General features: G+C 42.6%; 2 protein-coding genes across 3 annotated transcripts; one reads left to right on the forward strand and one right to left on the reverse strand.

Moving 5' to 3' along the window:
- Nucleotides 1–114: 114 nt before the first annotated feature.
- TXNDC17 (thioredoxin domain containing 17) lies at nucleotides 115–2,484 on the reverse strand. Its single transcript, XM_074890300.1, has 4 exons — nucleotides 2,303–2,484; nucleotides 1,398–1,479; nucleotides 1,037–1,112; nucleotides 115–399 (listed from the first exon to the last, which is right to left on the reverse strand). The coding sequence occupies exons 1-4, from the start codon at nucleotides 2,442–2,444 to the stop codon at nucleotides 331–333; spliced, it is 369 nt and encodes a 122-aa protein (XP_074746401.1). The 5' UTR covers nucleotides 2,445–2,484; the 3' UTR covers nucleotides 115–330.
- On the forward strand, nucleotides 1,486–25,656 carry KIAA0753 (KIAA0753 ortholog). Of its 2 annotated transcripts, none has more exons than XM_074890294.1 (19): nucleotides 1,486–1,863; nucleotides 2,789–2,979; nucleotides 3,256–3,397; nucleotides 5,263–5,875; nucleotides 7,378–7,484; nucleotides 7,773–7,835; nucleotides 8,659–8,874; nucleotides 10,046–10,256; nucleotides 11,605–11,804; nucleotides 12,951–13,096; nucleotides 13,818–13,907; nucleotides 14,068–14,155; nucleotides 15,473–15,646; nucleotides 16,662–16,743; nucleotides 18,741–18,861; nucleotides 19,017–19,241; nucleotides 21,543–23,332; nucleotides 25,006–25,105; nucleotides 25,270–25,656. In XM_074890294.1, exons 3-17 carry the CDS (start codon nucleotides 3,308–3,310, stop codon nucleotides 21,658–21,660), a joined length of 2,544 nt encoding a protein of 847 aa, XP_074746395.1. In that variant the 5' UTR covers nucleotides 1,486–1,863; nucleotides 2,789–2,979; nucleotides 3,256–3,307; the 3' UTR covers nucleotides 21,661–23,332; nucleotides 25,006–25,105; nucleotides 25,270–25,656. The 2 variants fall into 2 exon arrangements, with proteins under 2 accessions (XP_074746395.1, XP_074746396.1); XM_074890295.1 differs by having other exon boundaries at nucleotides 11,608–11,804.
- The last annotated feature ends 1,154 nt before the right edge of the window (nucleotides 25,657–26,810 follow it).

A 26,810-nucleotide genomic window follows, 5' to 3' on the forward strand; every position in this document is an offset into this window, starting at 1 on the left:
TCTCCTACCCCCCCAATTCACTATTGAAGGTGTAACTTACCAGTTTGGTCTTCAGTAATTGCCAGCTGCTCTCTGAGTTTGTAACAGGAGCTCAGCTCCTTTGAAAAGAGACTGTTTGCAAACTCAAGTTTATTTGAACATGAAAGGAAAGATGCAGGTTTTTGTTGCAAGATTTTAGTGGAAGGTTGGACCCAGAATTTAATGACATTTATCTTGACTAGTCTGAAGTAATTAACCATGACATTTTTGAAAAAGGTTAAGGATTTCTTGAAAGGACACTGCAAATGACTTGAGATTAACATCTTCATAAATGATTGACTACTGGAGGATTTAGTCTTCGGTAAACAACATACGCACAAGCTCCGCTTTAAAACATTCTTCTTCAACCAGCTTCTGAGGCTGAAAGAAAAATTAAAATGTTTCAGGGGCAATTCAAAAACCTGGTCTAGACTAGAGCCGTTTGTACATACTAACATTAGCCACACTCCAGCAGTTGTTTTTCCAGGGAGGGTGGGGAGGAACAAGCAGGGTAGGAATAACTGAAAGATGCCTGAGGGTTTTCTGGCCTTAGAAGAGGCATTTCTAAGAAAGTAACTGCTAACTTAATAACATGCACAAGTTAAAACTTGAGCTGGCGTCTGTTTGAATCAGGAGTATACTGCACAGAACTTGTTTCACGCCTGTAATTCAACATTTGGATTTTTTAAAGTTTGAGGAGCTGCAAGTCAGGAAGCTAACAATAAGTTGCTAAGAATCTTCCCTACCCCTCAAGCACTACGTGCTAAGTGTACGTACTTTACTATATGTTCGTTATAGCCAACATGATACAGAAGGCAGAGTGGTTCTCTCCTGAGGAACCATTTGAGCCAGGAAGAGCGCACAGGTGGGCGCAGAAGAGCTGTTCCTAATTGTCTGCTCTTTTTAAACAAGAGAGGGTATCAGAAAACGTGCGTGCCTAATTCATTCACAGCCATAAGCTCCTGCCGGTTTCCCACATGAATGCCTGTAGATCCAGAACATACAATAAATCACTTACTGTTCCATACTTAAGTAGTGTAGGCACTCCTGTTAGTTTCAGATTCTTCCTGAATTCATTGTTGGGATCTTTCCAGCTGTTTGGGAAGAAGAAGTTAAACACAGCTTGTAGAGCTGCAGTTTTAAGTTCGCCTGTTAACATTCCTTCAAAAGGATGATTCAGAGGTCTTTGCCTTGCACCTCCCCAGCCCACCTCTCAGAACAAGCATGCAGATAGTTAGGCATGGTCTAGACCTCAAAACTCAGAAGAATGCTTCATTCCTTGCAGAGAAGGACAGTTCAGTCAGTTGTTCCAACAGGTTAGTTAACCTCTAGTCCACAAATAGCAAAGATAGTCAATTGGCATTAGAACAGTTACTTACTAGGCTCTGTCTCCTACTAGGCAGTAGATGAATACAGACTCATCGGGCATGTTATGAAGTTCCTTCCTCACAACCGGTTCAGCTAGAGAGGAATTTTAAAAATCTATTAGTAGTTAATACTTTTGCTGTGCTACAGAATCACCTGGATCTGCTCTGACCAGCAATGCTAATTAGTATTTTGCCTGCTTCAGGTAAGGATCTGTATTTTGTTTCATCTGGTTATCCATGAGCTTTGCCGAATTTATTCCATGCTCAACGTTGTAGTGACTCATCTTTGAGTAAAGGCCAACTTCTGCTTTAACAAGAACAATAATCATTGTCTCCCGTCTGTATGGAAGCCCGTCAGAACAGTGGTGAGCAGTTGCCATATATGATCAGAAAGTTCAGCGCGGTGTTTTCTGAGGAACTGCCTTCACCTTCGCTGCCAGACACCGACGGGCGGGTCCCTTTGCCAGGTGAAGCTGAGGTGAGTCAATCGACCCCAGGATTCGCGTCCGACTGGGCGCTGGGCCCCTACGCCCGCCCCCCCCCGGACCCCACCTCACCTGGCGAGGGGCTGGCGGAACCCAGCACGGCAGGGACAGCTCGCTGGCCAGGGGCCGGCTTTACCGAGCTCCTAGTCAGAGCCGACGCGGCCAGGTCGCTTCAGCGGCCTGGTACCGGCAGCCAGAGCTCCACCACCGCCCCCCGCGCCAGCCTCTCACGGCTCTCGGTACCGGCGGCGGGTGCGCGGGGGGCCGCTGCGAGGCCGCTCGGCGCCGGGAGCTGCGGGGGGCGCCGGCTTCCCGGGCGAGCGGGAGAGAGACGGCGCGTACCCGCAGGCCGGGGCCCGGTCCCCGCGGGGCTGGGCGCTCCCCGGGGCTCCCCGCGGGGCCGGGCGCTCCCCGCCGCGCCGCGGGCCTCACCCGTCACGCAGTCCGGGCACCAGCTCCTGCCCTCGGCGTCCTTGTCGCCGCAGAAGAGCGCGAAGATGGGCCGCCCGTGGTAGCGCTGCGCCGTCTGCACGAACTCGGGGTACCCGCGCACCCGCTTCTCCTCCCAGCCCATGGCGGCGGCGGGAAGGGCCGGGCCGGGCCCGGCTCCGCCCGGGACCCGCAGTTCCGCTTCCCGGCGGCCTCCGCGGCGGCGGCTGCGGGGAGCGGGTTTGAACGGCGGCCCGGTAGGCCCCGGCCAGGCCTGGACCGCCCGCCCTTCCTTACCGGCGGCGGGGGGGAGGCGGGGAGCTGTGGCCGACAGGGCCGGGGTGCGAGGAGCGTCGTGACCGGCAGCCGCGGGCGGGCCCGGGCGGTGGGGCCGGGGGGTGCGAGCCGAGGCGCCGAGGCGAGGTCGGTAGTTCAGTCGCGACAGACAGTTCTAACAGCGTTATGCGCTGGATCCTGCTCACTTTCTAGGTCTCGGAGGCAGGGGAAGGAGAGGGAAGTTTCTGGCCGTCTCCACACATCGCTCTTATTTTAAATCCTTCTCTGTGAAGAACTCCAGGTCGATCTGTGTTCCTGTGACACTGACCTTCCCGGCCACCCTGAGCTCTGCCCAGGGCTGTCCTGCCGGTCCCTTAACCCCGCAGTGCACCATTTCCCTTTAGGTAAGTAATAGCTCTACAAGTTGTGGTGTGAGCCTCATAGTCCATCTCGGTGCTCCTCAGCTCTCCTTGGGGTGTGTAAAAGAAGGATATAAATTGTAAATTTTGCCTTAAATGGTGGGATTGTACTCTCCGTTTTGTCTGCCACCTGTGTGAGTACACATGACGTGTTCCATCTCTACGTGCCTCCTCAGGTTGGCTCTCTGGGTGTTATTCACATCAGCCCTGGGATTGCTCTTGAGAGGCAGAAATAACGTATGATTCTTCTTGTGTTCATAGTTGTAACTAAGCAAAGGACAAATCACCGGATTTTCAGCATCAAGCCAGTGTGATGGGACCAAGCAACCCAACTAAGTCTGATGCCATGTTTGCGTTCACTACCCAGCTGTACAGGAATGAAGCAAAGTCTTTGCAAACACAGGTATTATTTGACTTCTGCAGCGATACTGAATTGGTTTTCATTTGTGATTGTTACAAAAAGATGATTATGACCCACCTCCTGAGATAGCCCCTTCGTGAGTGTCAGATCTTCATACTTGCTTTCCTGATGCTGTCATATGTAATCTTGACGCTGTCCTTTTGCAAGGGTGTAGATCAGAAACTACATCTGTAAACATTATTCACCTGTCTGTGGTTTAATCCCAGTAGGCAGCTAAGCACAGCCATTCGCTCAGGCTCCCCAGTGGGATGGGCAAGAGAATTGGAAGGGTAAAAGTGTGAAACCTGATGGGCTGAGGTAAAGACAGTTTAATAGGTAAAGCGAAAGCTGCATGCACAGGCAAAACAAAACAAGAAATTCATTCACTACATCCCATCAGCAGGCAGGTGCTCAGCCATTTCCACAGCTTCGTCACGTGTAGCAGTGACTTGGGATGACACACGCCACCACTTCAAACATCCCCCCCTTCCTTCTCCTTCCCAACAGCTTTTATTGCTCGCCAGTAACTAAAACATTGTTCAGCAATAACATCAGTGCACTATCAACATTGTTTTCATTATAAATCTGAAACATAGCCCCATACTAGCTACTGTGAAGAAATTTAACTCTATCCTAGTCTAAATCAATACAGTGTCTTAACCGCTTACTTTAGTACATGGAAACAGAACCTGGTCCCATGTTTCAGCTTTCCACTTCTCCTTCATCATGCATCTCCTTCATCATTTCTCCTTCTGTTACCTTTGTAAATTTAGTAATGCCTTACTAAATCAGTATGATATATCATACCCATTTATATTACTAATGTTAATTGTTGTTATAACTCATTAATTTCATTGTCAGAACTCTTAGAAAAAATATTCATAAAGCCATTCATTGTCCATTGCCCAGTCACTTTGGAGCAGATTTTTCAGTGTGTGTGTACACTTCCCAAGGTGCCCACCCTAAGTTAAAGATAAGTGCCTAATGTTATTTACAAGATGAACTAAATACTTAATTCTTAATTTTGGATACTGACATTTGTCTGAATGGACAGAATGCTTTGCATGCATTGAGATCAGCCCCAAGGAGAAGGACTTGGGGGGGTTGGTGGATGGAAAACTGCCTATGAGCCAGTAATGTGCGCTGGCAGCCCAGAAAGCCACCCGTGTGCTGGGCTGCACCCAGAGCAGTGTGGGCAGCAGGGCGAGGGGGGGATTCTCCCCCTCTGCTCCGCTCTGTGAGACCCCCCCTGCAGTGCTGGGTCCAGCTCTGGAGGCACCAACATCAGAAGGACACGGACCTGCTCGAGCAGGACCAGAGGAGGCCACAAAGATGCTCGGGGGGCTGGAGCACCCCCCTGTGAGGACAGGCTGAGAGAGTTGGGGGGTTCAGCTGGAGAAGAGAAGGATCTGGGGAGACCTTAGAGCGGCCTCCCAGGACTAAAAGGGGCTACAGGAAAGCGGGGAGGGACTCTGGATCAGAGGGGTAGGGATAGGACGAGGGGTGACGGTTCTAAACTGGCAGAGGGCAGATTTAGATGAGATCTAAGGCAGAAATTCTTCCCTGTGAGGGTGGTGAGGCCCTGGCACAGGTTGCCCAGAGAAGCTGTGGCTGCCCCCTCCCTAGAAGGGTTCAAGGCCAGGTTGGATGGGGCTTTGGGCAACCTGGGCTAGTGGGAGGTGTCCCTGCCTAGGGCAGGGGGGTTGGAATTGGATGATCTTTAAGGTCCCTTCCAACCCAAATTATTCTGTGATTCTATGAAGAAGTACCATCATGACAAAGCATTCTAATATGAAAGAAGATCCATTTTCTTTACTGTGTAAAGTGTTCTGTGTAACATCAGCTTTTTTTTTTACACTTTGGAGCAGCTCCAGTTTAATAGAAATGTGCCTGCAGTCCCAGAGAACTTGGCTTTCAGATTCTCTAACCCCCGGCCAATTATAATAGAAAAACTGAAGGCACCCAATGATCAGAGGAATCTAGGTGGAAATGAGGACCCCAGCGTAAGAAGCTCTGGCATGTTTTCAGTGATATCTGAAGAGAGACTAAAGTTGGCTATTCAGCTAGCCAAGAGAGACATAAAACGAAGACATCTTGAAGAGCAAGTGAAACGGCAAGTGTTTGGAGATGCTGTCAATAAACCATTGTTGGCACAGAAGTCACAACAGCAGAAGACTGAAGTATTTGTAAGTCCGGAAAATAAAAATGCACTGAAGTCTCAAACTTGCTTGAAATATCAGCAGAAACTCGGTCAGCCTTCCAAAGTGGAGACTACCACCTCTGGTGCTAAAGTTTATCTCTACACACCAAATAAGGGGAAGCTAAGCCCAGCTGGTTTTGACTCTCCACCCACCCATGACACAGGACCCCACTCCAAGCCAAGTGTAAACAAAAAAGAAGATAAAAGTATGCAGGAAGTCCGACGGCTGCAAAAGGAATTGAGAAGCTATGTCCAGAAAATTGAAGAACTGACTAAAAAAGGTGTAAGACTGAACAATAATTGTGTTATATAGTAGTTATATATATATAGTTATATATACTGTATATATAGTATATACAGTAGTTTGTTGATTTGTTTTTCTTTTTGGTTTTTGGCTTGAATTAGAATCCATATTTAGTTCTGGATTTTTGAGAACCATCTACTTTTTTCAAAAGTAGACAAAAGCTAGAATGGCTGGCCAGGTTAAGCAATAGCAGGGTTTAATATCTCCAAGTGTTTGTGGTGAGTTCCAGTCCAACCTGCAATGACAGCAAATCAGTGGTAGGCTATTTAATAACACAGGTGAAAAAAAATATTGGTGTCTGTAGGCCTACTGGCTAGACAGTCAGACCGCAAAAGTAAGTATCGTAATTAATCACAATCTTGTCAGTGATGAGAAAAGGGACAACAGCTGGTAGAATTTCATTTCACAGTCTGACTCACCTAATTTATGGCTGTGCAGCAGCACGATTAATGTGCTTCCTGACACTGTGTTGTGGACTAACCCTGGTCGGCTGTAAAGCGTCACACACTTGTGCTCATTTCCCCATCGGTGGGACAGGGGAGAGAATAGAAAGATTAAAAGCAAGAAAACTTACAGGCTGAGATAAGGATAGTTTAGTAAGGGAAGGAAAGAGGAAGAAGAAAGAAAAAACCCAAAACAAGTGATGCAAAGGCAATCACTCACTACCTCCCACAAGTAGACCCAATGCCCAGCCAGTCTGTGAACAGTGGCCACCTTTCCCCCAAAAACCTCCATTTTTTTGTTGCTGCGCATGGCATGGAGTATCCCTTTGGTCAGCTGGGGTCAGCTGCCCTGGCTGTGTCCCCTCCCAGCTGCTTGCACAGCCCCAGCCTACCTGTGGCAGGGCATAGTTGAAAAAGGAGGCAGCCTTAGTACTGTGCAAGTACTGCTCAGCGACAGCCAAAGCAGGGGTGTGTTTTTTAGTCATAAATCCAAAACAGCACTGTATTGATGACTGTGAAGAAAACTAACTCCGTCCCAGCCAGCCCCAGTATATATTGCACTGGTTCTTTTGCAATAACTAGCCAGAGGTTTAACCATTCCTAACTGTGAGTGCTTTACCTGCAACTTCGTCATAAAACTAAGAGGTCACGTGATTTTGTACGGTATGACTAATAAGCTGTTGCGTAAGAATGTTTAAGCAAATTTTAAGTAGAAACATGATGTAGAGTTAAAATAACTAGCTTGCATTTTTGCTCAGTGGAGCCCTGCAAAATATATCATAGAATCACAGGATGGTTTGGGAAGGGACCTCAAACCTCATCCAGTGCCACCCCCCTGCCCTGGGCAGGGACACCTTCCACTAGCCCAGGTTGCCCAAAGCCCCGTCCAACCTGGTCTTGAACCCTTCCAGGGGTACATTGTGTATTGGTTTTGCATGAAAGAGGCTTATTACTAAATTATGTTTGTTATCATGACTTAATTGGGATTTTCACAGGTTAAATTAAGACATAAAACTTTACATTTCTTGCTTTTTAGGGAGAGAGAAAGAAATTTTAGATCCCGATAAAGAGCAACAAGTTTACAGTAGGAGACAGAAACAAGCTGCACGGTCAGCTCGGATGCTGTATGTACTCCAACAACAGGTAGGAACCAGCACTTTAAATTGGATGTATACTAGCTAGTTTATTGTGATGAATTTGACAGAAATTAACTGAAACAAGAGAAATTTGATCAGGTTATCTCTGAACTTCCATGGCATTCTAGTTTATGGTGTGACTAATTTCTCTCATGACTGGACAGAGAGAGGAGCATCACCTTTGGAAAATTTGGACTTTCACTCCAACTTTACAGTGAAGATTAATTGTTCATTTATAGATGTAGAGCTAATTCTGACTGACTTTATGCTCTCCCTCTCTTTTCTTGATGAACAGGTAAAAGAAATACAGGATGATTTAGAGAAACTGAGTCCTCATAAAATCAAACATACTAAAAAGGTAAGATGTAATTATCCTCCAGGCTGTGAGTAACTTGTTAACAGAAAGTTTTCTGACTCATTGAGTTTGATTGTCTAGGGTACACCTGAGCCCTCTCCAGAGGGAGATTTTCTTTGTATCTTGCGCCTTTCATCTCATTCTCACACACGTATGTCTCGCTTGCTCTGATGCTGCCTTTGCTGCTTCTCCTCTGTTCTTCTCTGTCTACAGTAAACTGGAGAGGAAGGCTGTTGGTCTTCTGCTTTTATGTGGCTTCTAATTCCTTCTCATTCCACTTCCTTTTCTGGATAACACTGTGTTCTACTCTTGACTACTTTTTTAACTTCCTGTTGATGTCACTCAGTCTTATCTGTCTCCTGATTTTCTTCTCTGCCCAGCATCTTCCAGAAAGGTAGCACTGAGATCACACCTTCTGTTTGGCCAATATTGTCCAGTTGTTCTCTTGTGCTTTTCCATCACTTGTATTTTCTTCCGTAACAAAAACTGGAGAGTGGAGAATGTTCTGTTTGTGCAATTGTTGCACGTTAGGGTCAAGCCCGTGGCTACAGTACCCTTTGGCACCAGTGGCGGAAGCATCAGAGTCCGTTATAACCTCTAAGCAGGCTACTCCACCTGACGCCAGCGCGATGCTCAGCAGGAGCACTGTCATGTAGTACCTTTAGTAGATTACTTAAATGCCTGCTTGGTTTTGTCTCACAAATGGCTTCATATCTATCAGAATTATCCCAAGCCCGAGTATTTCTCCATGAAATGTGGGCAACAATTCTTTGAATAGTATCAGCATTCCTTCTATAGCTAAAGCAGTTATTTTTCATTTTTCCAGTCCCGAGCAGTATCCCGGCTGGTGGCAGCACACAGAGGAGCTGTACGAGCCTTGCAGGCGTTTGCCAGTCAGTTTACAGACCAGACAGAACAGCAGATTCCTACCCACTACAAGGAACTGGGCAGTCTCATCCGACAACTGTCTCTCTGTTCTGCCAAACTGGAAGTGGATTCTTCCATTTCTGACATTATCATAGATATTTTGCTGCAAGTTGAGGTAAGAAAAAACATTTTTACTAAGGCAGAAAAGATGCAGTGAAATATGAATCTGCAAACTATGTTGTGTGTTAATGAAATGGCAGAATATCTTACTGTTGGTTTTTTTATTTTTAAAGGCCATATTTTCTAATGTATAAATACATTTCTAATGTTCCTAAATAATGGTGGTCTAAAATAGAGTTGCATTCTAAACATGGAAGCTCCCTGCTGCTGTTCCTGTTGATGCTGTTCCTGTATTGGCTCTCCTGGTAGAATGAGAACTGGTAGTAATAGTGGTAGCAAAGCACCAGTTTGTGATTTCAGATTTATTTGCCGTTTTCAGGACTGAAAGAATTGCATTTTTATACGTTGGTGTAAGTTACGTGTTTATTGTTTTGCGATGCATGCTTTAGGCATCAGGACTAGTGATGAGCATCTGAGCCTCACCCATGGTGGTGGGTGCAGAACTGTCCAGACAGAAGGTAATGCTGTAGCTACAAGAGCTACTTAAGCTCTTTGCCCTTCAGATGGCTTTTGTTAGTGATGTCTGATGTCTTAAAACATGTTGTTGGTGTAATGGAAAAGTCTGATTCTCATTTCCTGCTGCAGTTCCTACCTGCAAGATTTATTTTTTAAGAACCTATGTAACCTGAACTATTATGAAACTAGTATTTAATTCATTTAAATAAAAGCAACTGATAAAATAGCCATAAGATATTTAATTTTCCTTACAAATACTGTTCTAACTGTAAGAGCTGTGTTGTTATTTTTGCTGTTCTGAACTGCTTATGAGAACAGTAACTGCTAACTGCCTGGAAACAGGAAAGGAGGCAGAATTGTTTGGACTCAACATTGAAAGAAGCGTCTGTCTGTCTTACAATAGGCGTGGGGGCATTAGGTTTTTTTTTTGTCTGTAGCCTTTGTATCCATTTCTTTTTGAACTTACTATAAGCAGATAATTTGCTGGAGTCAATTGTAAATACAAAAATGCAAGCCTTTTCTGTAAGGTTTAAGTTAATAATATGAAGAAGCTTCTGCATGAACAAGCTATCAGGAATAATCACTACTAGAAAAACCAAAACCAGAACCACACCAAGAAAGTTCCAAAAGTTAGAATCTCTTGAATTTGCTTCTCATTATTACATCAGATTTACTAAGACAGTAATTAAAATTCTGAATATTTGGTGCAGGATCTGGATTCACTGCTGGAAAAGAAACAAACACCAAAAAATGTGAAGAAATGTATTTCAGCATCTCAGGGCAAATCTCTGAGGAACACTGAGACATTTCCACCCAGAAAGCAGCTTACATCTCCAAAAGGAGAAAACAAACCTCTCATCTTAAAGGGTCAGCATGGACAAGAGCCTAGAAAACCTCCAGCTGCCAGGAGTCTCTTGACTGGTTTGTATTTTGAATTATTAGATACATTTTTGTCAGTTACCTTACCATCTGCAGTTCAGTTTTGCAGTATGTTATGTACTGTTGGTCAGTGTGTAACAGCCTGTATGTGGTTATCAGAGTCACGTAGCCTTGCTATGTATTCCTTTCAGCTGGTCCCCTGACATGATATGATAGACCTGCAGGTTCATATGCCTTTTTATAACTACATTATTATCATCATGTTCTTCTTATTTTTGTCCATTTCTTTTACTCTGGGCTACACTTGGATTGTTTTTCTGCAGTGTACACCTAAATGGCAGTTTACAAGTTGACATTAATGGTGCATACAGAATATTTCCAAATATCTACCTAGATAATACTGTATAAATATATTATTTTGGAAGGCAAAGTCGCTGACTGTTAGTAAATCTCCAGCAAAGCTATCATTGTTTAACTGTTGCAGTGAAAAGATATGCTGAAGCCATGGCTCAGAATTTCCTTGGTTTGTGCAGTTTCTCTACTTTTGAGAGGAGTGGCTCTGTTTCATTCTTGCCAGTTCATTAATGTTAATGTCTTCTGCACAGTAATCACAGTTTCAGTACCTAGAGACATGTTCACAGCTGAAGACTGTTGGGGTTTTTTTTCCACTACTAGCCTGCCATGCAACCATTGGGAATTGGTTTACTTTTCTTTTACTTCATATATGAAAGGAAATGGGCTTTATTTATCAAAGTGTTGTGAGATAAATTTACCACCCAAAGTATTTTGACACCTCATGAAGGCTGCTATATAGCTAATTACATTATTATATAACCTATATTAATTGCTTTTCTTCTTTGGGGTGTCTTTCTTATACCTCATACTGTTTTTACTGAAACAGTAAGTGCAAAGAATTCTATGAGATGAATTCATCTTTGGCAGTGCAGAGAGACAGTATATTGAGAAGCATCTCATGGTTTCCACGTGTCTTGCTGCCTCAAAAGAATGTTTTGTTATCACTGTCTAGACCTCATATGGCAATTACTACCAAAAGGCTTTCCCGTGATTTTCATATATATGTTTTCAAATATCTATATACATATAAATATGTATATGCACACAAACCCCAAAATCTCCTGTTCATTGACACAGTGTAAGAAAGACAATTTATTTAATACTTGTCAGGAAATACAAGGTGGGTTTTTTTCTTTTTTTTATTTGATTTTTTTAAAAATTATGGTAGAGCTTAGAAGTTCATGATTAGGTATACCTAGCATAACAGAATTATCAAATGTAGAAATAGAGATGATTCTTGCCCCTTTCAACTTACAGTTGAAAGTTTGTTTATTTTTTGATACAGATAAACATTGACATGTTGCAAATATTTCAGCAGTTCAAGAGGCAAACAGTTGTGCTCGTATATTGCACAATAAATTCCGAGAAGAAAATGACCCACCTACTCCAGAGAGAAATGCCATTTCACAAGGAAGCACAGAGGCATTGATGAGAGCTAGAGCTGTAAAAAAACATCCCATCCTTGAAAGTGGCCCTTTGAAGAAGAAAGGCGTGTTATTACCTGCAAAATCACAGGTATGGAAGTGATAAAATAATTTATGCTTTCTTCTACTTGTCCTCCGGGATTTGTTATATAATGTAAGACACTGTCAAGCTTTGCACTTCCTCACAGTTTTTTTATTCTGAGCTGGGAGCATAGGGGGATAAACTATGTCATCTGCCTACATTATTTCTAGTGGTTATGACTATTTTATCAAATGTTTTTTGAAAGTATTGTTATTGTTCCTTGGAAACGCACTGTACATCTAGAAACGATGAATAACAGAAAGGAAGACTTTCACTGAAACTAGTTTCACGTTTGAAATTAGCATGGTTATTTTTCAACTTGAAATTAAAGCTGAAATATTTTCCTCTTATTGATCATCCTCTGTCATGAAAAATGCACTCAGCAGTGATGTTGTGCTGTTGCTAATGTTAGTAGGAGGATACAAGCTGGGCAGATTTACTTCATTGATTACAGAAATTATAAAACTTCACAATACAAATTCTGGTTTCTGGTAAGTCCTTCTTGCAACCAGCAAGAGGCTTCAGTAATACAAACAAAGCAGTTCTTTTAAGAATATTTCAGAGTGCTGAATTTCACAAATAGTTGGGATTTTTTATTAAATGCCTTTTTTTTTTTTCCTTAGAGTATCACCTTCAGCTTGAAAAATCAGATCTGATACAGTAACATAGATGTATGCATGTGTAACTTTTACTGCCTCCCATATCTATCTGTCAGGGAGGACTGTGAGAGGGAAGGTTACACATTTCAGTAATTCATACTAAGGGGACAAGTCTAAGTGTCCTTGTAGCAAATACAAATATGGCAATGTTATAGTTTCATGGCTGAATAAAATGTTACCTTGGAAATCTTCTATTTGGATTAAGATTTAACATAGAGTCTAATTCTGAAAATTTTAAAAAATGTTTTCCCCATGAAGAGCGACATTGGAAAAATTGGAACTGTTTGCAAAAATAATAGTTGCAGGATTAAGCATATGTTCTGTTCAGGTACAGTTGTATTTTCCTTTAAATCAGTTGCAAAACTTCCACATATGTTAATTGAGCAACAAAGCCAGCAGGCATGACTTCAAGACAAATTTTGAAGCAGAATGCAAAATACTTTAGAAATTCCACACCTGGAATATATGTTTTTAATGTGATTTTGTTAATTTTAAGGGAACGCTGATCAAGAAATCAAGAAAGGTACAGCCTCAAGGGAAGCATGCTAGATTTCAAGAGACAACTATATCTTTCCAGCTAAAAGAGAACAAACGACCTGCTAAGGAGAGCAGAAGACCCCTCCTAAGGGTTCCTCCTGATCGGTATGTTCACAGTCGGGTGACCCCCCCCTCCACCCCACCTTGTCTGCACTGCTGGGGAGGGTGGGTTTGGCCTGGCTGTCAGACCCGAAGGCAAGCGACCACAGCTCACTGCTGGGTGGTTGCATTCTCCTCCCCCTTTAACACCGCCTGGGAAGAGCCACTGCTTCGTGCTTTTCCCTGGGCCCGGTCGGAGTATTGTCCGGGAGCCACAGGCCAGGCTGCGCTGGGCAAGGCGCTGGCAAAGCGCGCGGCGTCAGAGCGGGTATTCGCAGCGCTGCGTTAAGAAGGGAAATATTATCTCCCTCTTCAGAAGGTCAAAATACCTATCTTTGTCCTAGCCAGCAACCGAGTGCAGGTTTGTTTATTTTAAGCTACATTCAGCGTCCTGTAGACCAGGGCTCGCTGGATGTAGTTTGTTTTGGGAGATCCAGCTGCTGGATCTGTACTGGGTAGTGCACGTGGTAAGACAAGGAGCTCGTCTCTCCAGGCAGTATTTGTGGATAGCCATGAGTTTGCCTGTTGGCCAGTAGCAGAAACATAACTGAAGATCCCTGGTTCTCAAAAGAATTTCCTGGTTTATATAGTCTTAAAGTCAGTATTAATTTTCTCTCTAAAGTTTTCTTTAGGTTTTCTAAACTAATACTCAGAATCACATGATTTCATTCTTAGTTGTTAGAATGTGCATTTTGTAACCCTCTGTGATCCGGTCTTATTTTTGAAGACTAGCATGCCTTGAAGCAGACACTTCAAGAAGAGTGAAGGTTTTAACTGACTGTAGCAGAGGAGAAATAAAAAAGCCAGAAAAGTTAAGGTAATGACTTTGAAGAGCTAATAAATGGTGTCAGATCTGATACAGTCTGCTCCCCACTCCCACCACTCCCCTAAAAAGTACATTTATGTGTTTGGGTTTTTCGAATTGTTGTTGTCACACAGTTTCAGAATGGCGTTGTCATTTGTTCTTTTTTGTGTAGGTCACAAAGTGCTTCTCCAGCCCAGTGTGCAGACGAGGTTGAGAAGGCAGAACGGGAGCACTCAGAACCTCTGTCAGAGAGGACACAGGTAGTACAGTCAAGCTCATGCCACTGTTTAAAGGATGCCTTTAGAGCTGTAAAACATTTATAAAGGGGCAACGCAGTTTCTTTTCAACTTAATGCAAGTCATATTTATGTAGTCAACACAGTTCTGGACATTTGGAGAGCGTATTTTGATTTCAGTATGTGGGTCTTATTGTAATGAAGTTTGGCAAAGCTGCATTAAATTTTTTTTTTGTTAGCTTCTTGTCAGGTAGATGCATTTTTCATTTGTTTCTGAATGGTCATAACGGTTCCACGCTGAACATGACTGGACTTGATAAGATTATTTCAATAATTCTTATAATCCTGTATTTATTGACTAAATAAATTTGAACTGGTAATATTAATGGTTAAATAGAAGAAGCTTTATTATTGTGAGAGGATTTACATTTTATTTAGAAGATCAATCTCTCCTTTGAAACAGACTGTCACTTGAAGGATTCCTCATTTATAAACCACCTTTCAACTCATGCAGCTGAAAAGGTATATTCTGTCTGTGTGTCAGAGAGTAAAGCTGTTTGACATTTAAGATGTATTTTTATCTTTGCCATATAGCAGAATGCATCCAGAAAAGTAGTGCTGATTTCCCAAACTTAGCAATTTTGATTTACATGAGACACATCTTTAAAACAGTGTCATTGTATGGGCATGTACAATATGGAACAATGAGAAGGCTCTTTCTAACATCATCTCTTTCGTATATTTTTAGCTTGATGTGACCTTGAATGCATAACCTTGCTTAAGGGGAAAAATGTTTTCATATAAACTAGCACAGGTAAATGAATAGAGGCATCGTACCATGGCTAATTAGTAAAACTGGACACAACTGAAACCTACAGGTGTGGCCTGCATCCTGTATATTTGCTCATTACCACCTGGAGCTGCTGTGAGGCTGTTTCTGTATGATGTTAAATGTGTGTGTAGTGTTTGTAAGATGAGGGCCTTCACTTTTTTGAATTCCTGGGTGATCTCTGAACCTGTGACAGTTTTGTCTTCAATTTGGGAACATAGTGGTGTAGCAAGCTTTTTCCATATTCATTGATTTTATTGGTAGGAACATACGAAGTTGTTTTTATTGATTTGGCTTATTGTGTGGGTGGAAGGAAAACGGGAATTTATTTGGATTTTCATTGAAAAGAAATGTTGAAAAGACAACTGGATTATTTCCAGGAGCTGCTGTAAGAAATGTTTGATTTCTAAGCATTCTTTCTCCCCAGTTGGTTTGGTTTTTTTTTTCTTTCTTTCTTTCTTGCATTGACTGTGTGAGTTTTTGTTTGTTTGTTGGATTTTTTTTTTTAAATAGCAGGTTGCAGCAAATGCAGATATTCTGAGTGAAAAGCTACTGGATGATCTTTTGGAAGATACTGCTCAGGAAATGTGGAGTATGGAGCAGCATGAGCGACTCCAGACCGAGGCTCTGCCTATGGCTGACACTCATAGCCTGGAGTCAATGTTGCACAGAATGGAAGAAATTGAAGTAAGATTTTCTCTCTTGGTTGGTCTCATTAGTGCAAATTTCTTGTTTACTGTCCATAAATTGCAATATCTGTAAGTATCTACATTCGTAAATTGAAGCAAGGTCTGACTGGGTCAGTGTATGAAATGAAAGACTTGGAAGGAGTTTGCCCTTCCAAGCAAAACAGTGTAATAGAAGAACGTTTGCCCTGATGTTTTATTGCTAGCTTTAGAGTTGGTAGAGCTGAGTTTGCCAAGACTTTGTGGCTTAGATCATCGTATGTGAATGGGAGAATCAGTGTGGTGATAATGTTGATTGTCTCACAGATTGGGAACTAATTGAACTGGTTTATTTTATTTTATTTTTTTGTGATAGCATCTCAAGGAACTATGCTCTGGCAATCTGAAATATTTTACAGGGCAACATGGGGATGTCAGACAAATACATGGCTATTTGTGCCTTTTATTTATTCATCTTTCTATGTAAATATTCAAGAAGTTGTCATTTACTTGGCTTGAACTTTCTCACATATTGCTTTCCTAAAAATTTTTCTTTGATCAGCTTTTCCCTAGTTCTTGGTTCAAGTCCCATTTCAACCTTCCTGTTCAGTGAAATTTACCATAACTTAGAACTATTGAGTTTAGTGCCATTTACTCCTAGATATCCGTTGGTAAGTCGGAAGCAAAGCTCATGCTCAGGCAGTATCCTCGCCCATCTGAGGCACTGGAGCACACCTTTGAATTGGCTGCTGGCCAGGCAGGAACAGCCTGAGGGCCCTTCAGTTGTCTGGCTAACTGCCCTCTGTCTGAAATGGGAGCAGTTGCCATCGTAGTAGCAAGTTGAGTCTTCAAGTATGGCTTTTGAACGAGGTGATTATCTGTGATTTCACCCCCACACCCCTTTTCAGTGTTAACTAGGCAAAAGAAGCCTACTTTGGGCAAGGAGGATCATGACCTGCTTTCCTGTTGGGTGATAACTAGTACAGCTGAGCTGCTAAGTATGTGTTGATTGATTAATTTTGTATGTTCAAAACCAGAGATACCAGGAGGCTGTATGCAGGAGATTCACCCAGATTGTGTACAGTGATTTGCAGTTCTGGGGCCAGGAAGACAAAACGGGTACGTGTCTTTTTAATGCAGCTTGTTTTTTCTGTAATCTGTATCTTTAAACTCAGGTGTTTTGAAATCAAAATCATTGGATTATGTGTGATCAAATAGCACCATCCAGACACATTTCTTACTGTAGGTGCTCCTTTCAGAGGACTATTTCTAAAATATAGTTCTAAAATCAGTATTTTAAAGAGGAAGGGTCTCTTCTGAGGACAGGCTGTCATTTTCTGCTTGCCTTTACCGGGGCTGCGTTTGAATGGAAAGCACTGCTAGTGCAATTTAGCTGAAGGATTAGGAATCTTTAACACATAGTTCCAGTCAGCAAATGTTAAGTTTGAATGTTGTCCCTTTTCTAGGCATTTGTCATTCTTTAGCTTAGGTATTTTTTTCTACCAAAACGTGAGTAATGATTTTTGTGCAGTGAAGATGAAATTCCGTACGTACAGACACACACTCCTATTCTTCTGTAAGCTGCTCGAATTTACTCCAGAAGACAGCGAGTTTACTTTCCAAGTCCAAGGTATCCTAAAGCCACTGCACTTGTCTTGTTAAACTCTTCATGACTTGCCTGTCTTCATTTTTGAGAAAGGGACTGACAAATCTGTAAATCTTAATCTTGAAAAGACTATTTAGTGTGTTCTCATTTGACTTGATTCCTTTGAAACACCATTCATTAATTACTTAGCAGTAATCGTTTTCATGCTGAAGAATTAAAAACTTTTTCTTAAGAGTTCACAGCCTGAGTTCAGGTATGGTGAAACTGTCTCAGTTTGTTCCTGCTCTTGATTTGCTTAGGCAGGAGCAAGCAGATATTTATCTTCTAGTTTGCTTCTCTCATTTTCTTACCTTTGTTTTAATAAACTATCAGTTTAAATGGCTTGGAGTTCAGCAGTAAATATTAGGTAAATATTAGTGTAGCAGTGAAGCCATGACAGTTTAAGGTTCTTCTGGCAGTACACGGAAGATAATATTAAATTACTTAAGTTTAGAAGATTTTTGTCTTTCCTTACTCCTTTCAAGTGATGGTGATACTGTTTTTAGATCTTGCAGCATACATGCAAGTTTAATTTTTGTAGTCTCAGAAAATTTGGATTCTTCTGTACAGAATTTATTATCCAATGTGCTTCAGCAAAAAGTATTTAATCCTTGAGAAAAACAGTTTGGATGCTCCCAGTTCACATTAATCACATTTCTTCCTGCTTGTTTTTACTGGATAGAAAATAAATGAAAGAATGTAAAGTCCTTCAGTTGAAAGATATAACTAACTTTTCACATCAGATTAACTTTTTAACTGAGAGGGACCTAAGTGACATTAGTAGGAAACAGTTCACTAGTGAGGGGCAGCGTTCCAAGCGGTGGTTTGCCGTTTCCCTTGTGTAGGCATACGTGCTCTAACGCCGCGTAGGCGTCTGTACTCGGTCGTAACGCCGCGTAGGCATGCGTGCTCTAACACAGCGACACACTCTAAGGATGACTGACACTTGTTGTGTTCCCATCCCCCTGTTCTGTTCCTTATCCTGCTCTTTGACTGAGTACAAGAGTGACGCTACACTGATTTTTCCAAGCTGAGTATCTGATCCCATACTGACTTTAATGGAACTGTGTTGTTTTACACTGGTTGGAAGATCTCACAGTAAGACTGGTGAAGACTTAGCCCAAATCTTGTTGGATTTTTTTTTTCATGTCTTGGATTTACTGTCAAGCTTAATGGGCTACAATAGTTTTAGAGTGGTATTTTCTATCTCTCCTCTAGAATAATCCACTGACACAACAAACTATCTATACTAAAGTTTGGTAGGGTTTATAAAATGCTCAGCTTTAATACACTGAGCTCTTGGAAACCCTATACTGAATTTACATTTTAGGGACTTGTCACCTTCAGTACTTTATTTATCTGAAGAACTTTCCCTTAAAAGAAGCAAAAGTCTTTGTGAGGATTTACCTGCAGTAAATGCAGTTTTCCTCTTCCAAAGAAACAATTTTAAATGTTATTTTCTTCCTTCTAGAACAACAAATTGCATCAATAGCTAAAAGACCTACATCTCCTCATCCAATACAGATAACTAAATTAATGGGACGCACAGAACCAGAAATGAACATTTTATTTGAAGAATTTTTTGATAGCAAGTAAGTAGCATATTCAGCCCTACACTAAACTGTGTGTCTTCATTATAGTGTTTTCATTGCAGAAAATTATGGTTAATATTTGAAGAGATTTTCTGATCCTTCAAAAAGATACTTGAAAATCTAGTCCTGGCTTAATGACTATTTTATGTTTCCAGTGATATTGATGAAAACAAAGAAGCAGAGGAGAAATCGCAGACTGGAAATGACATTGTGCAGCCCTTGACTCAGAATTCTCTATGGAAGGAGTGCTCTGTGTGTCTCTCTGTGCCAGACCATATGCTCCAGAGCATCTTGGATTATAGCAGCAGATACAAGCATCACTTAAAGCTTATTTCCCATGAGGCGGTGGGCAGTTTCAATCCCTGGCAGATTGCTGAGAGGTATATGACTATCTCTGCGTTTTTGAAGTGAATGGATCAGCTGATGAACAGGTTTTTCTGTCCTTACTCAGGAAAGGTGTGGGGAGGGGGCCATTTAACTTACAGACTGAAAGCCAGAAGCAGTCAGCCAGCCATTGGACTGTTTCTCTACTGGTACTTGGTGTCCGTGGATTTTTAACGTAGTTGGATAAAACAAAAGGATGTGGGAGCAGAATGTCCCGGAGGAGTGATTATTTTTCACATCTCTCTATGGTGTTACCACAAAAACAACTGTAAAATATAGGGTGACTTAAATTATTTTAAGACTACCATCAATAGGTAAATTGGAGGAAAACAAAATTAACTTTTTTTTCCCCTCCCCGAGTGAAAAAGAAATAAAGCACTGTAAATAACTGTGCAAATTTTAATCTTTGTGCTGAGCAATTGTGAAGCTGATGTTTTGAGGAGCAATAGTAGATGTGCTTTAAAAAGAGACCAGTGGCCTTAACACAGATTTCAGTGCTTTCTCTTCCACAAGTCTTCGTGCTTCGTGGAGTTCACTGTGGGAAGTGTGACACAGGTGTCTTACCATCACTTAGTACAGACAGAAGAGGTGAAGAAGCAATAGGTAACAGTCTCTCTGCTGTTCCCTCCCTGGCAAAAATTGATTATCGTGCTCAATGTCTGCTGAGTGAGCAGGGCAGTGTAAGCTGAAATAGTCACCGTTGCACTGATGCGTGAATAAGCGTTTTGATTGCTCAGTAGCAGGTATAGCAACTAAATTATATCACTGGTTAGCATTTTCTTGCACTTTTTTTGAGTGATTGCCTACAATTGCCTAGAAATCGTTTTCAATATGTATGATATATTTCAGAAATCACCTATTGGCCTTGTAAAGTCCCAGTCCCAAAAAAAACACGGAAATACAGGCTGAACTTGAACCTTGCCAGTCCTGTTCTTTCAGAACTGAAGAAATACTGGCACAACATCAGTTGGCATAGAGGGGCCATTAATTCCCTGCAGAGTGGAAATCAGAAGACTTCTGACTGTAGGAGGAGAGAAACGAAAGAAAACTCTGGAGTATTAAGAAAGAATTAAAAAAATCTAACTTCAGTGGTTGTAGATGGAGTGGTTTGCCATAACTGTCTGCATTGGCAGATTGGACATCAGCCTTAATTGCTAAGAGTTTTCAAACTTCTGCAGATGCTTTAATGTAGTAACATTGAAATTGGTGATACAGCTCATTTGAGTAACATTTGGCATCTGCGTTGGTGTTTCAGGAGCAGGTCCTGCAATATTTGAGAGGACTTGCGTGTGTGAAGGTAATCATGTGTGTTGGTGCTCTGCCCAGCTGTGGGTGAGTGGGCAGATGTTTTAGTAACTGTGGTTGAACCACTGTACTGGAATCTACTGAACTAAACCTCTGAAATACGCCGTGTCAGTTCTCAGCACTGTCGTTCTGCCTTCTGAACTGCACTCCTTTTGATAACGGGGCTGAGGCTGAGTAGTTCAAAGACTGGCACCTTCTGGGCATTGGCAGATGGGTTAAATGACAGCGAATCTCTCCTGACAGGTGAACTCCACTGCTGCCGTTTGCCTGATACATGTTACTCGAAATGAACTGCCGATGCATCCGATATCCAGCATGCGTCATTGACTCATTCTTGCCACCAGAGGGCATTGTAAATCTTTTAACATAAGTGTATCACAATGTTTAAAAGAAACATTCCCATGCTATGCCGGAAAGGTCTTAGAAAGACTCACTTGATGATATTTTAGAATATAAGCAAAACTGAAGAGACATTTTCAAGAGGCCCGTAAACAACTGTTGTCTTACACTAATATAGTTTTCCTCTGTAACATCTGCTGTGGTCCAGAGATCACTGAATGTTGAAATGTCTCGTCTCCCTTTTCTTTAAACTTTATTGCTCTCAGTAAGGCCCGATTCAGTGGCAGCTAAAACCAATGAGAAGCTTCCCATTTACTTCAGTGGCCTTCGGATGAGCACCACAGTATGTTAACTCTTATTCCCAAAGCAGGATTAGTATCTAAGAGTTTGAAAAAATGAAGCAATTGAGATCTCTCAACACTTCTAAGCCTGAAGTATGTCCTTTGCTATGAACCAGACTGAGGAGAGAATTTCTGATATCTTATACAACACGTATCAGATCTTTTCTTGGGCTAAGCAGTAGAAAGAATGAAAAAACATGAGTATTTCCCTTTTAAAATCGGAGCACTGATATCAATGGAATGAATGACTGGAATTTAAAATCTGACTTTCTGAACCTTTTCCTCGTCTTTTTCTCCCTTCCTCTCCCTCAGTCTTGCAGAGCAGCTGACAGAAGAAGCCCTCTGTGATGTGGCGGCAGAGCTGCAGGATGTTTGTGAGGATTACGCAGAAGCTGTGTTCACGTCAGAGTTCTTGCAGCCAGCACACTAAATGCTTTCAAATCTGCCCCATTATCAAATGCAACGTCAGCCTCAGTCTAACAGTCTTATCAGATGATCTAATTTTTCATGTTTTAAGTCTGTGAGATTCTGTTCACCAAATGAATTAAGTCTACCAAGGATTCATCTCTGGTTTTTATAAAACCATTATCATAATGTTTTCCTTTTCAGATTTTATTGTACTGCATTTATCAGGACTTAATTTTTTTAGCCAGTGCTTCAGTAGAGTGAAGTGAACTGTTCCAGGTAAAGTTTATATATTTTGATGGGAATACCAACCCATTTGTATACCTGTATTACTTCATTCATTTTTATGTGTGATGATCCTCTTACTAGAATAAAATACTGGGAGGAGGACTGGGTTCAAGCAGTGTCACAGACTCAGCTGTACTGTGCCTCAATTTTCTGCTTCAAAATGGAGAGAACCTGACTTACCTACCTTGTAAGGGAGCTATGGGTTTTAGTTTATTCTTCTCAGTAAAATGCATTGAATATATCCGATAATTGTGTTGGAAGAATGAAACATTATTGATATTTCTAAAGCCAAGATGCAGCAGACCAGAGTAGAAGCCGTTTGGTTTGCTGTTCAGCGCTTTCCGTACCGTGTAAGAAGGATGTTGTCTGACCACCGTGCTTAGCATACATCCGAGGATGCGTTTTGGGGCATGGCTATCCAAAGGCAGGATTCTCAGGGCACAGCATTAAGAAGATGTAAACGCTTGGCACTGGCTGTACTCGTAGGCCAACAGCCTGCCTGGACTCTTGCAGTCACCTTCTGAAGGTCGTACCTCTTTGGTCTCTGAGTATCACCGGTACGTTACACACAGATAGCTGAGACTTTTCAATAGAAGTACATCATGGAGATTTTCTTCCTTTTCTTCTTAAGCTAGTCTAAAATACTATAATTTTGTCAGCATTTAGTGATCCAACCTCCCATTCCTTACTCTTAAGAATCCCACTGAAACCAACAAAATAAATGGACAACTGGCATTTCTGCAATACTGAATTAACTTGTTCATTCCAGGTAACCAATGTACTAGTTTGGGTTATGTCTGGAGCGAGCAATGAGTAATAATTAATGTGTGGTCATATTCTAGGGAAATGCAAATTCAGTCCTTGAGGTAACCAAAAAACCAATATGACAGTCTGTTTCCTTTGACAAATTTATTTTTGTCCAATAGTGTTCAACCTATAACAGAATAATTTTTAGCTTTCTAAGATATTTTTATTTCCTCTAACTGAAACACACATTTTAAAAATAATTTTGGTTTTATTGAAGCCTGGTTTACTGTTTTGTTTATCTTGAAATTTACACCAAATATAGTGATGTAAATTTTACTGCTGATGTGTGACTTTGCTGATGTGTGATTTCTGTAATTTAAAACACTATCTTTTTTATTTCTAAGATTATAGAGATAAGTCTGTTTTGAAGTCCAAAACATTAAAGCCATAGTGTCTCTATGTATGGGTACGTATGCTTGTGAAAGTATTTTCAAGATATTTTATTTTTTAATAACACTTGTTTCTTAGGACTGAACATAGTTTTAATTTAAGATAACTTTCCTCTGAACCTCTTTGGAATAGTCATCACCCAAGGGAGTACCTGGCAACGTTGCAAGAGTCAGACCAGCATATGCCTCAAAGTAACGCGGTCATCTGTCGAGGTAAACAGACTTTCGTAAATCCCATGGTGCCGTGAGTGGTATCTCTGACTGATGATGCCAAAGTGAACTTTTATTGTGGATGAGAATTTTGTGGCATTTGGGTGCTGCCTTGGAGCAGAAATGTGCAGAGAGTGAAGGCTTTAGGTAGGAGCCCTGACTTCACACTCCTCAGTCCTTCCTAAGGAACTTAACTAAAACATTTACACATGCAAGTTAGACCATGATGAAGTTTCTATCCTGAAAAATTTCACAATTGTAGGGCTTCATCTTAAAGTCACTCTGCATGTCATTGTTCCCAAGGCACAAATCGGCATCAAGCTGGATAAACACTATACATGTGCATAATTCTTGTCCCGGTATGCTGATAGAGACGATATGTGGAGCTGGAATGTGCAGCCACAGTACCACTGCAATTGTTACCTATGCATCTAACGAGCCCTGTTAACTTATTTAAAGCACTGTCATGCATCTGAGTCTGTACTTCTTCAAAGCCAAGTCACGGGGGAGTTTCAGATTTTAGAAGTATTGTAATAGTATAGATAGTGCAGAATACATTTTCTTGGAGACTGCGCTGTTCCTCGTTGCTGAAAGTCTTTAGGAACGAGTTAGATATCCAAAACATACTCTTCTACCTGGCGTTGAGAGGATCTGCTTCCATGGGTCTGAACTGGTTTTCACTGTAAGATCTTTGAAGGCCTGTCTTTCTGATGGCAAGTCTTTTTCTTGATGGCAAGTTTTTCTCTTGATGGGCAAGCTGCTTTCATGTCAGAGCTGTGAGGGGGATGAAGCAAAAAACAGGATGAAGGAATTCAGTGGTTCTATAGATGCGTGGATGACTCCAGCAAATACCAGTTGCTGCAGTCATGTAGCAGAAGTAGAACTGGAGTTCACAGGGTGGTTTGGGGTGATCAGGTGATGGCTGGTAGAAGCACATGGAGCAGTTCAGTGCGAGGGCATGGCTGTGTCCTGGGTGCACCAACGGACGAGCCGGCCCCAGGGCCTCTGCTGTGGCCAGTCGTGGGTCCTGGCGGAAGCTGTGCCCTGTCCCCAGCTCCTCCAGACTCGCTTGGCCGTGGCTCTGACTGGCTGCCTCGCGCGGTGGTCGGGTTCGCCTGGGCTCTCCGTCAGGCCTGTCGCCATCCCGCCCCGCTCAGCGCCGTGGGACTGTCCTGCTGGTGCAGCTGCTTCCCAGCCTGGGCCGTGGGTGCGCCGGGCCCTTGTCCCCCTCCTGAGGCAGCCGTGCTCCTGCTTCCCGATGGGTAACGAGCCGTGTGGGGAGCGGTGAGGCTGAGGGCCAGGGGCGACTGGAAACCCTCTGTGAGGACCCTGGAGACAGCACTGCACGCTGGCGCTCTCCTGAAAACACGCAGTCTGCTCTGTAAATATTTAACTGTAGAAAGGAAGTCGGCATGCTTCTGGGAGTGAGGTAGTTATGGCAACAGTGCTTGCTCTGCCCGTGCTTTGGAGAGCCACTTTTTTCTACTAACGCTGGACCTAATTCAACATCCATTAATGTCAGTGTGAGAGCATCACTGAACTCCTTTCTTCTCTTTGGTTTGCTCTGTCCCTGGGTTACTCCTGCAGGCTGACTTTCTGCACATCCTGCTGCTTTGTGGACTACCTTCCTTCCAGGATAAAGAGGTGGGTTTTTTTGGTTTGGGTTTGTTTTTCAGAACTGATTCACCAGCAGTAGGAAAAGTGGCTCTGTTCATGATGTACACACCAGTCAGTTATCAGCCAAATAGAACATCTGCTTCATTATATCTGCTCAAGGTATGTCCTGGAAGAACTTCAGAGTTTTCAAGTTTATATTTTTACTCAGAAGACCCCCCATTCTGTCTTGCAACTTATGGTTTAGGATGGTAGTCTGGCCTGAGGGAAAGCAGCAGGCTGAAGGACAGTGGTCCCAACTGCTCATTTATCATCTCTTTCCTCAGGATTCACCCGTGTGTGTGTCCCTGCCCGTGGTCTCTTGCAGAACAGAGACTGGAGCATGTTGGTGAAAGGCCTCCCAGCACACGGCGGGAAGCGCCTGACCACTGCAGCGGATCCGTGGCCAGGGCGTTGGTGTGCACAGAGATCTGGCTGGCAGAACCTGCCTTCTGAAATACCTCACTGAGAACACCTGAAATAAATGTGAAACGGGATTTCATTTTAAATTGCAGTTATTACCCCACATAGAAGGAAATGTAACCTGGTGTTCAAAGTTCAATCCTTACTTCCACCCATTTCGTGGAGATGTCTTTCTTTACAGGTTGTTTTCTGTGTTGTTTTTGCTGTAGGAAGATGTCTCTTTTCACGGAATAAACTCAGTCACTGCTGCTGAGCATTATTTTTCAAAGACTGATTTAAATATATATACATTCTGGTTTTAAATGTTCTTTTAAACAGCCCCATGATTTGCCAAGATGCTTTTGGACATGCATAATTTTTAAAGCATTTATATAAGCATGGGTGTAAAAATTACTAAATTCAGAGCTAATTCATGAGCTACATGAATTTTCCTTCAATCAAATTCCTACTGTACCATATATATCCATGTAAATGTAGCTACAGATTCCAGCTTTAAAAAAACCCACAGAATATTGTCCCACAGCATCAAGGTTGTAGTCAATGCTTTCCTCTTGCCCCCCTTTCTGCCAGTGGAGATTTGTATTTTCAGTCAAGCTGTGCCAGAGACCCCCCACACAAAAGACAGGGTCACCCCGACAGATGGAGCTACGTGCCACAGTGATACCTCAGGGGGTGCTGGTGTTGTGGCTTATGGCTCAAGGGGCCAAGGCGAAGCAACCTCGTTGTGGCCACGAGACGGCAAGAGCCCGTGGTCCTGTGCAGCAGCAAAGGAGGGGCTGGGTTAGACTGGCCATAGGGACTGCAGGGACTGGTGTTACTGGTCTTGGCCCGCATGGGAAGGTAACCAGGGTGGAGATGCTGCAGCCTGGGACGGCACGGGGCTGTGTGCTTCCCGTGTCACCTGCTCTGTAGAAGGCGTTGCTGGAATACTTGGTGTGTTTCCTTCTGGGGCTGGGGAAGCTGCTGGGGGCCAGCAGGAGAAGTGAGGCTGGTCCCTGCTCGAGCTCAGGTCTCTGGAGCAGGCCAGTTCTCTGGAGGTTAATACAGGTAGACTTCCTGGGGGGAATACATGGTGCACCAGCCGGATCGGTGTGACAACTGGGGGAGGCAGAAATGGGAATAAAGGGAGAGAATGAATTATGTCTGAGTAGCTCTCAGTCATGCTCAGTTAGCTGTTTCATATAGGGAGGAGTGTTTTCTCAGGACTTAGATAATACAGATTTTTTTTTTTAGTGGTACTTTGTATATACTGAGAATTGCAACATTTCCTTATGCATTAAGCACTCGTCCTCCACCCTCTGGTTGGTACCTGAGAGCTCTGTAGAGCCAGAGCCGGGCTTGCTGGGGTGATTTCCAAAGATTCTTGCTAGTCCTTTGGACTCCTGCTAAAATCAGTAGGGACTGA

The sequence above is a fragment of the Strix uralensis genome, chromosome 20 (assembly GCF_047716275.1).
Source record: "Strix uralensis isolate ZFMK-TIS-50842 chromosome 20, bStrUra1, whole genome shotgun sequence".
NCBI classification, from domain to species: Eukaryota; Metazoa; Chordata; class Aves; order Strigiformes; family Strigidae; genus Strix; species Strix uralensis.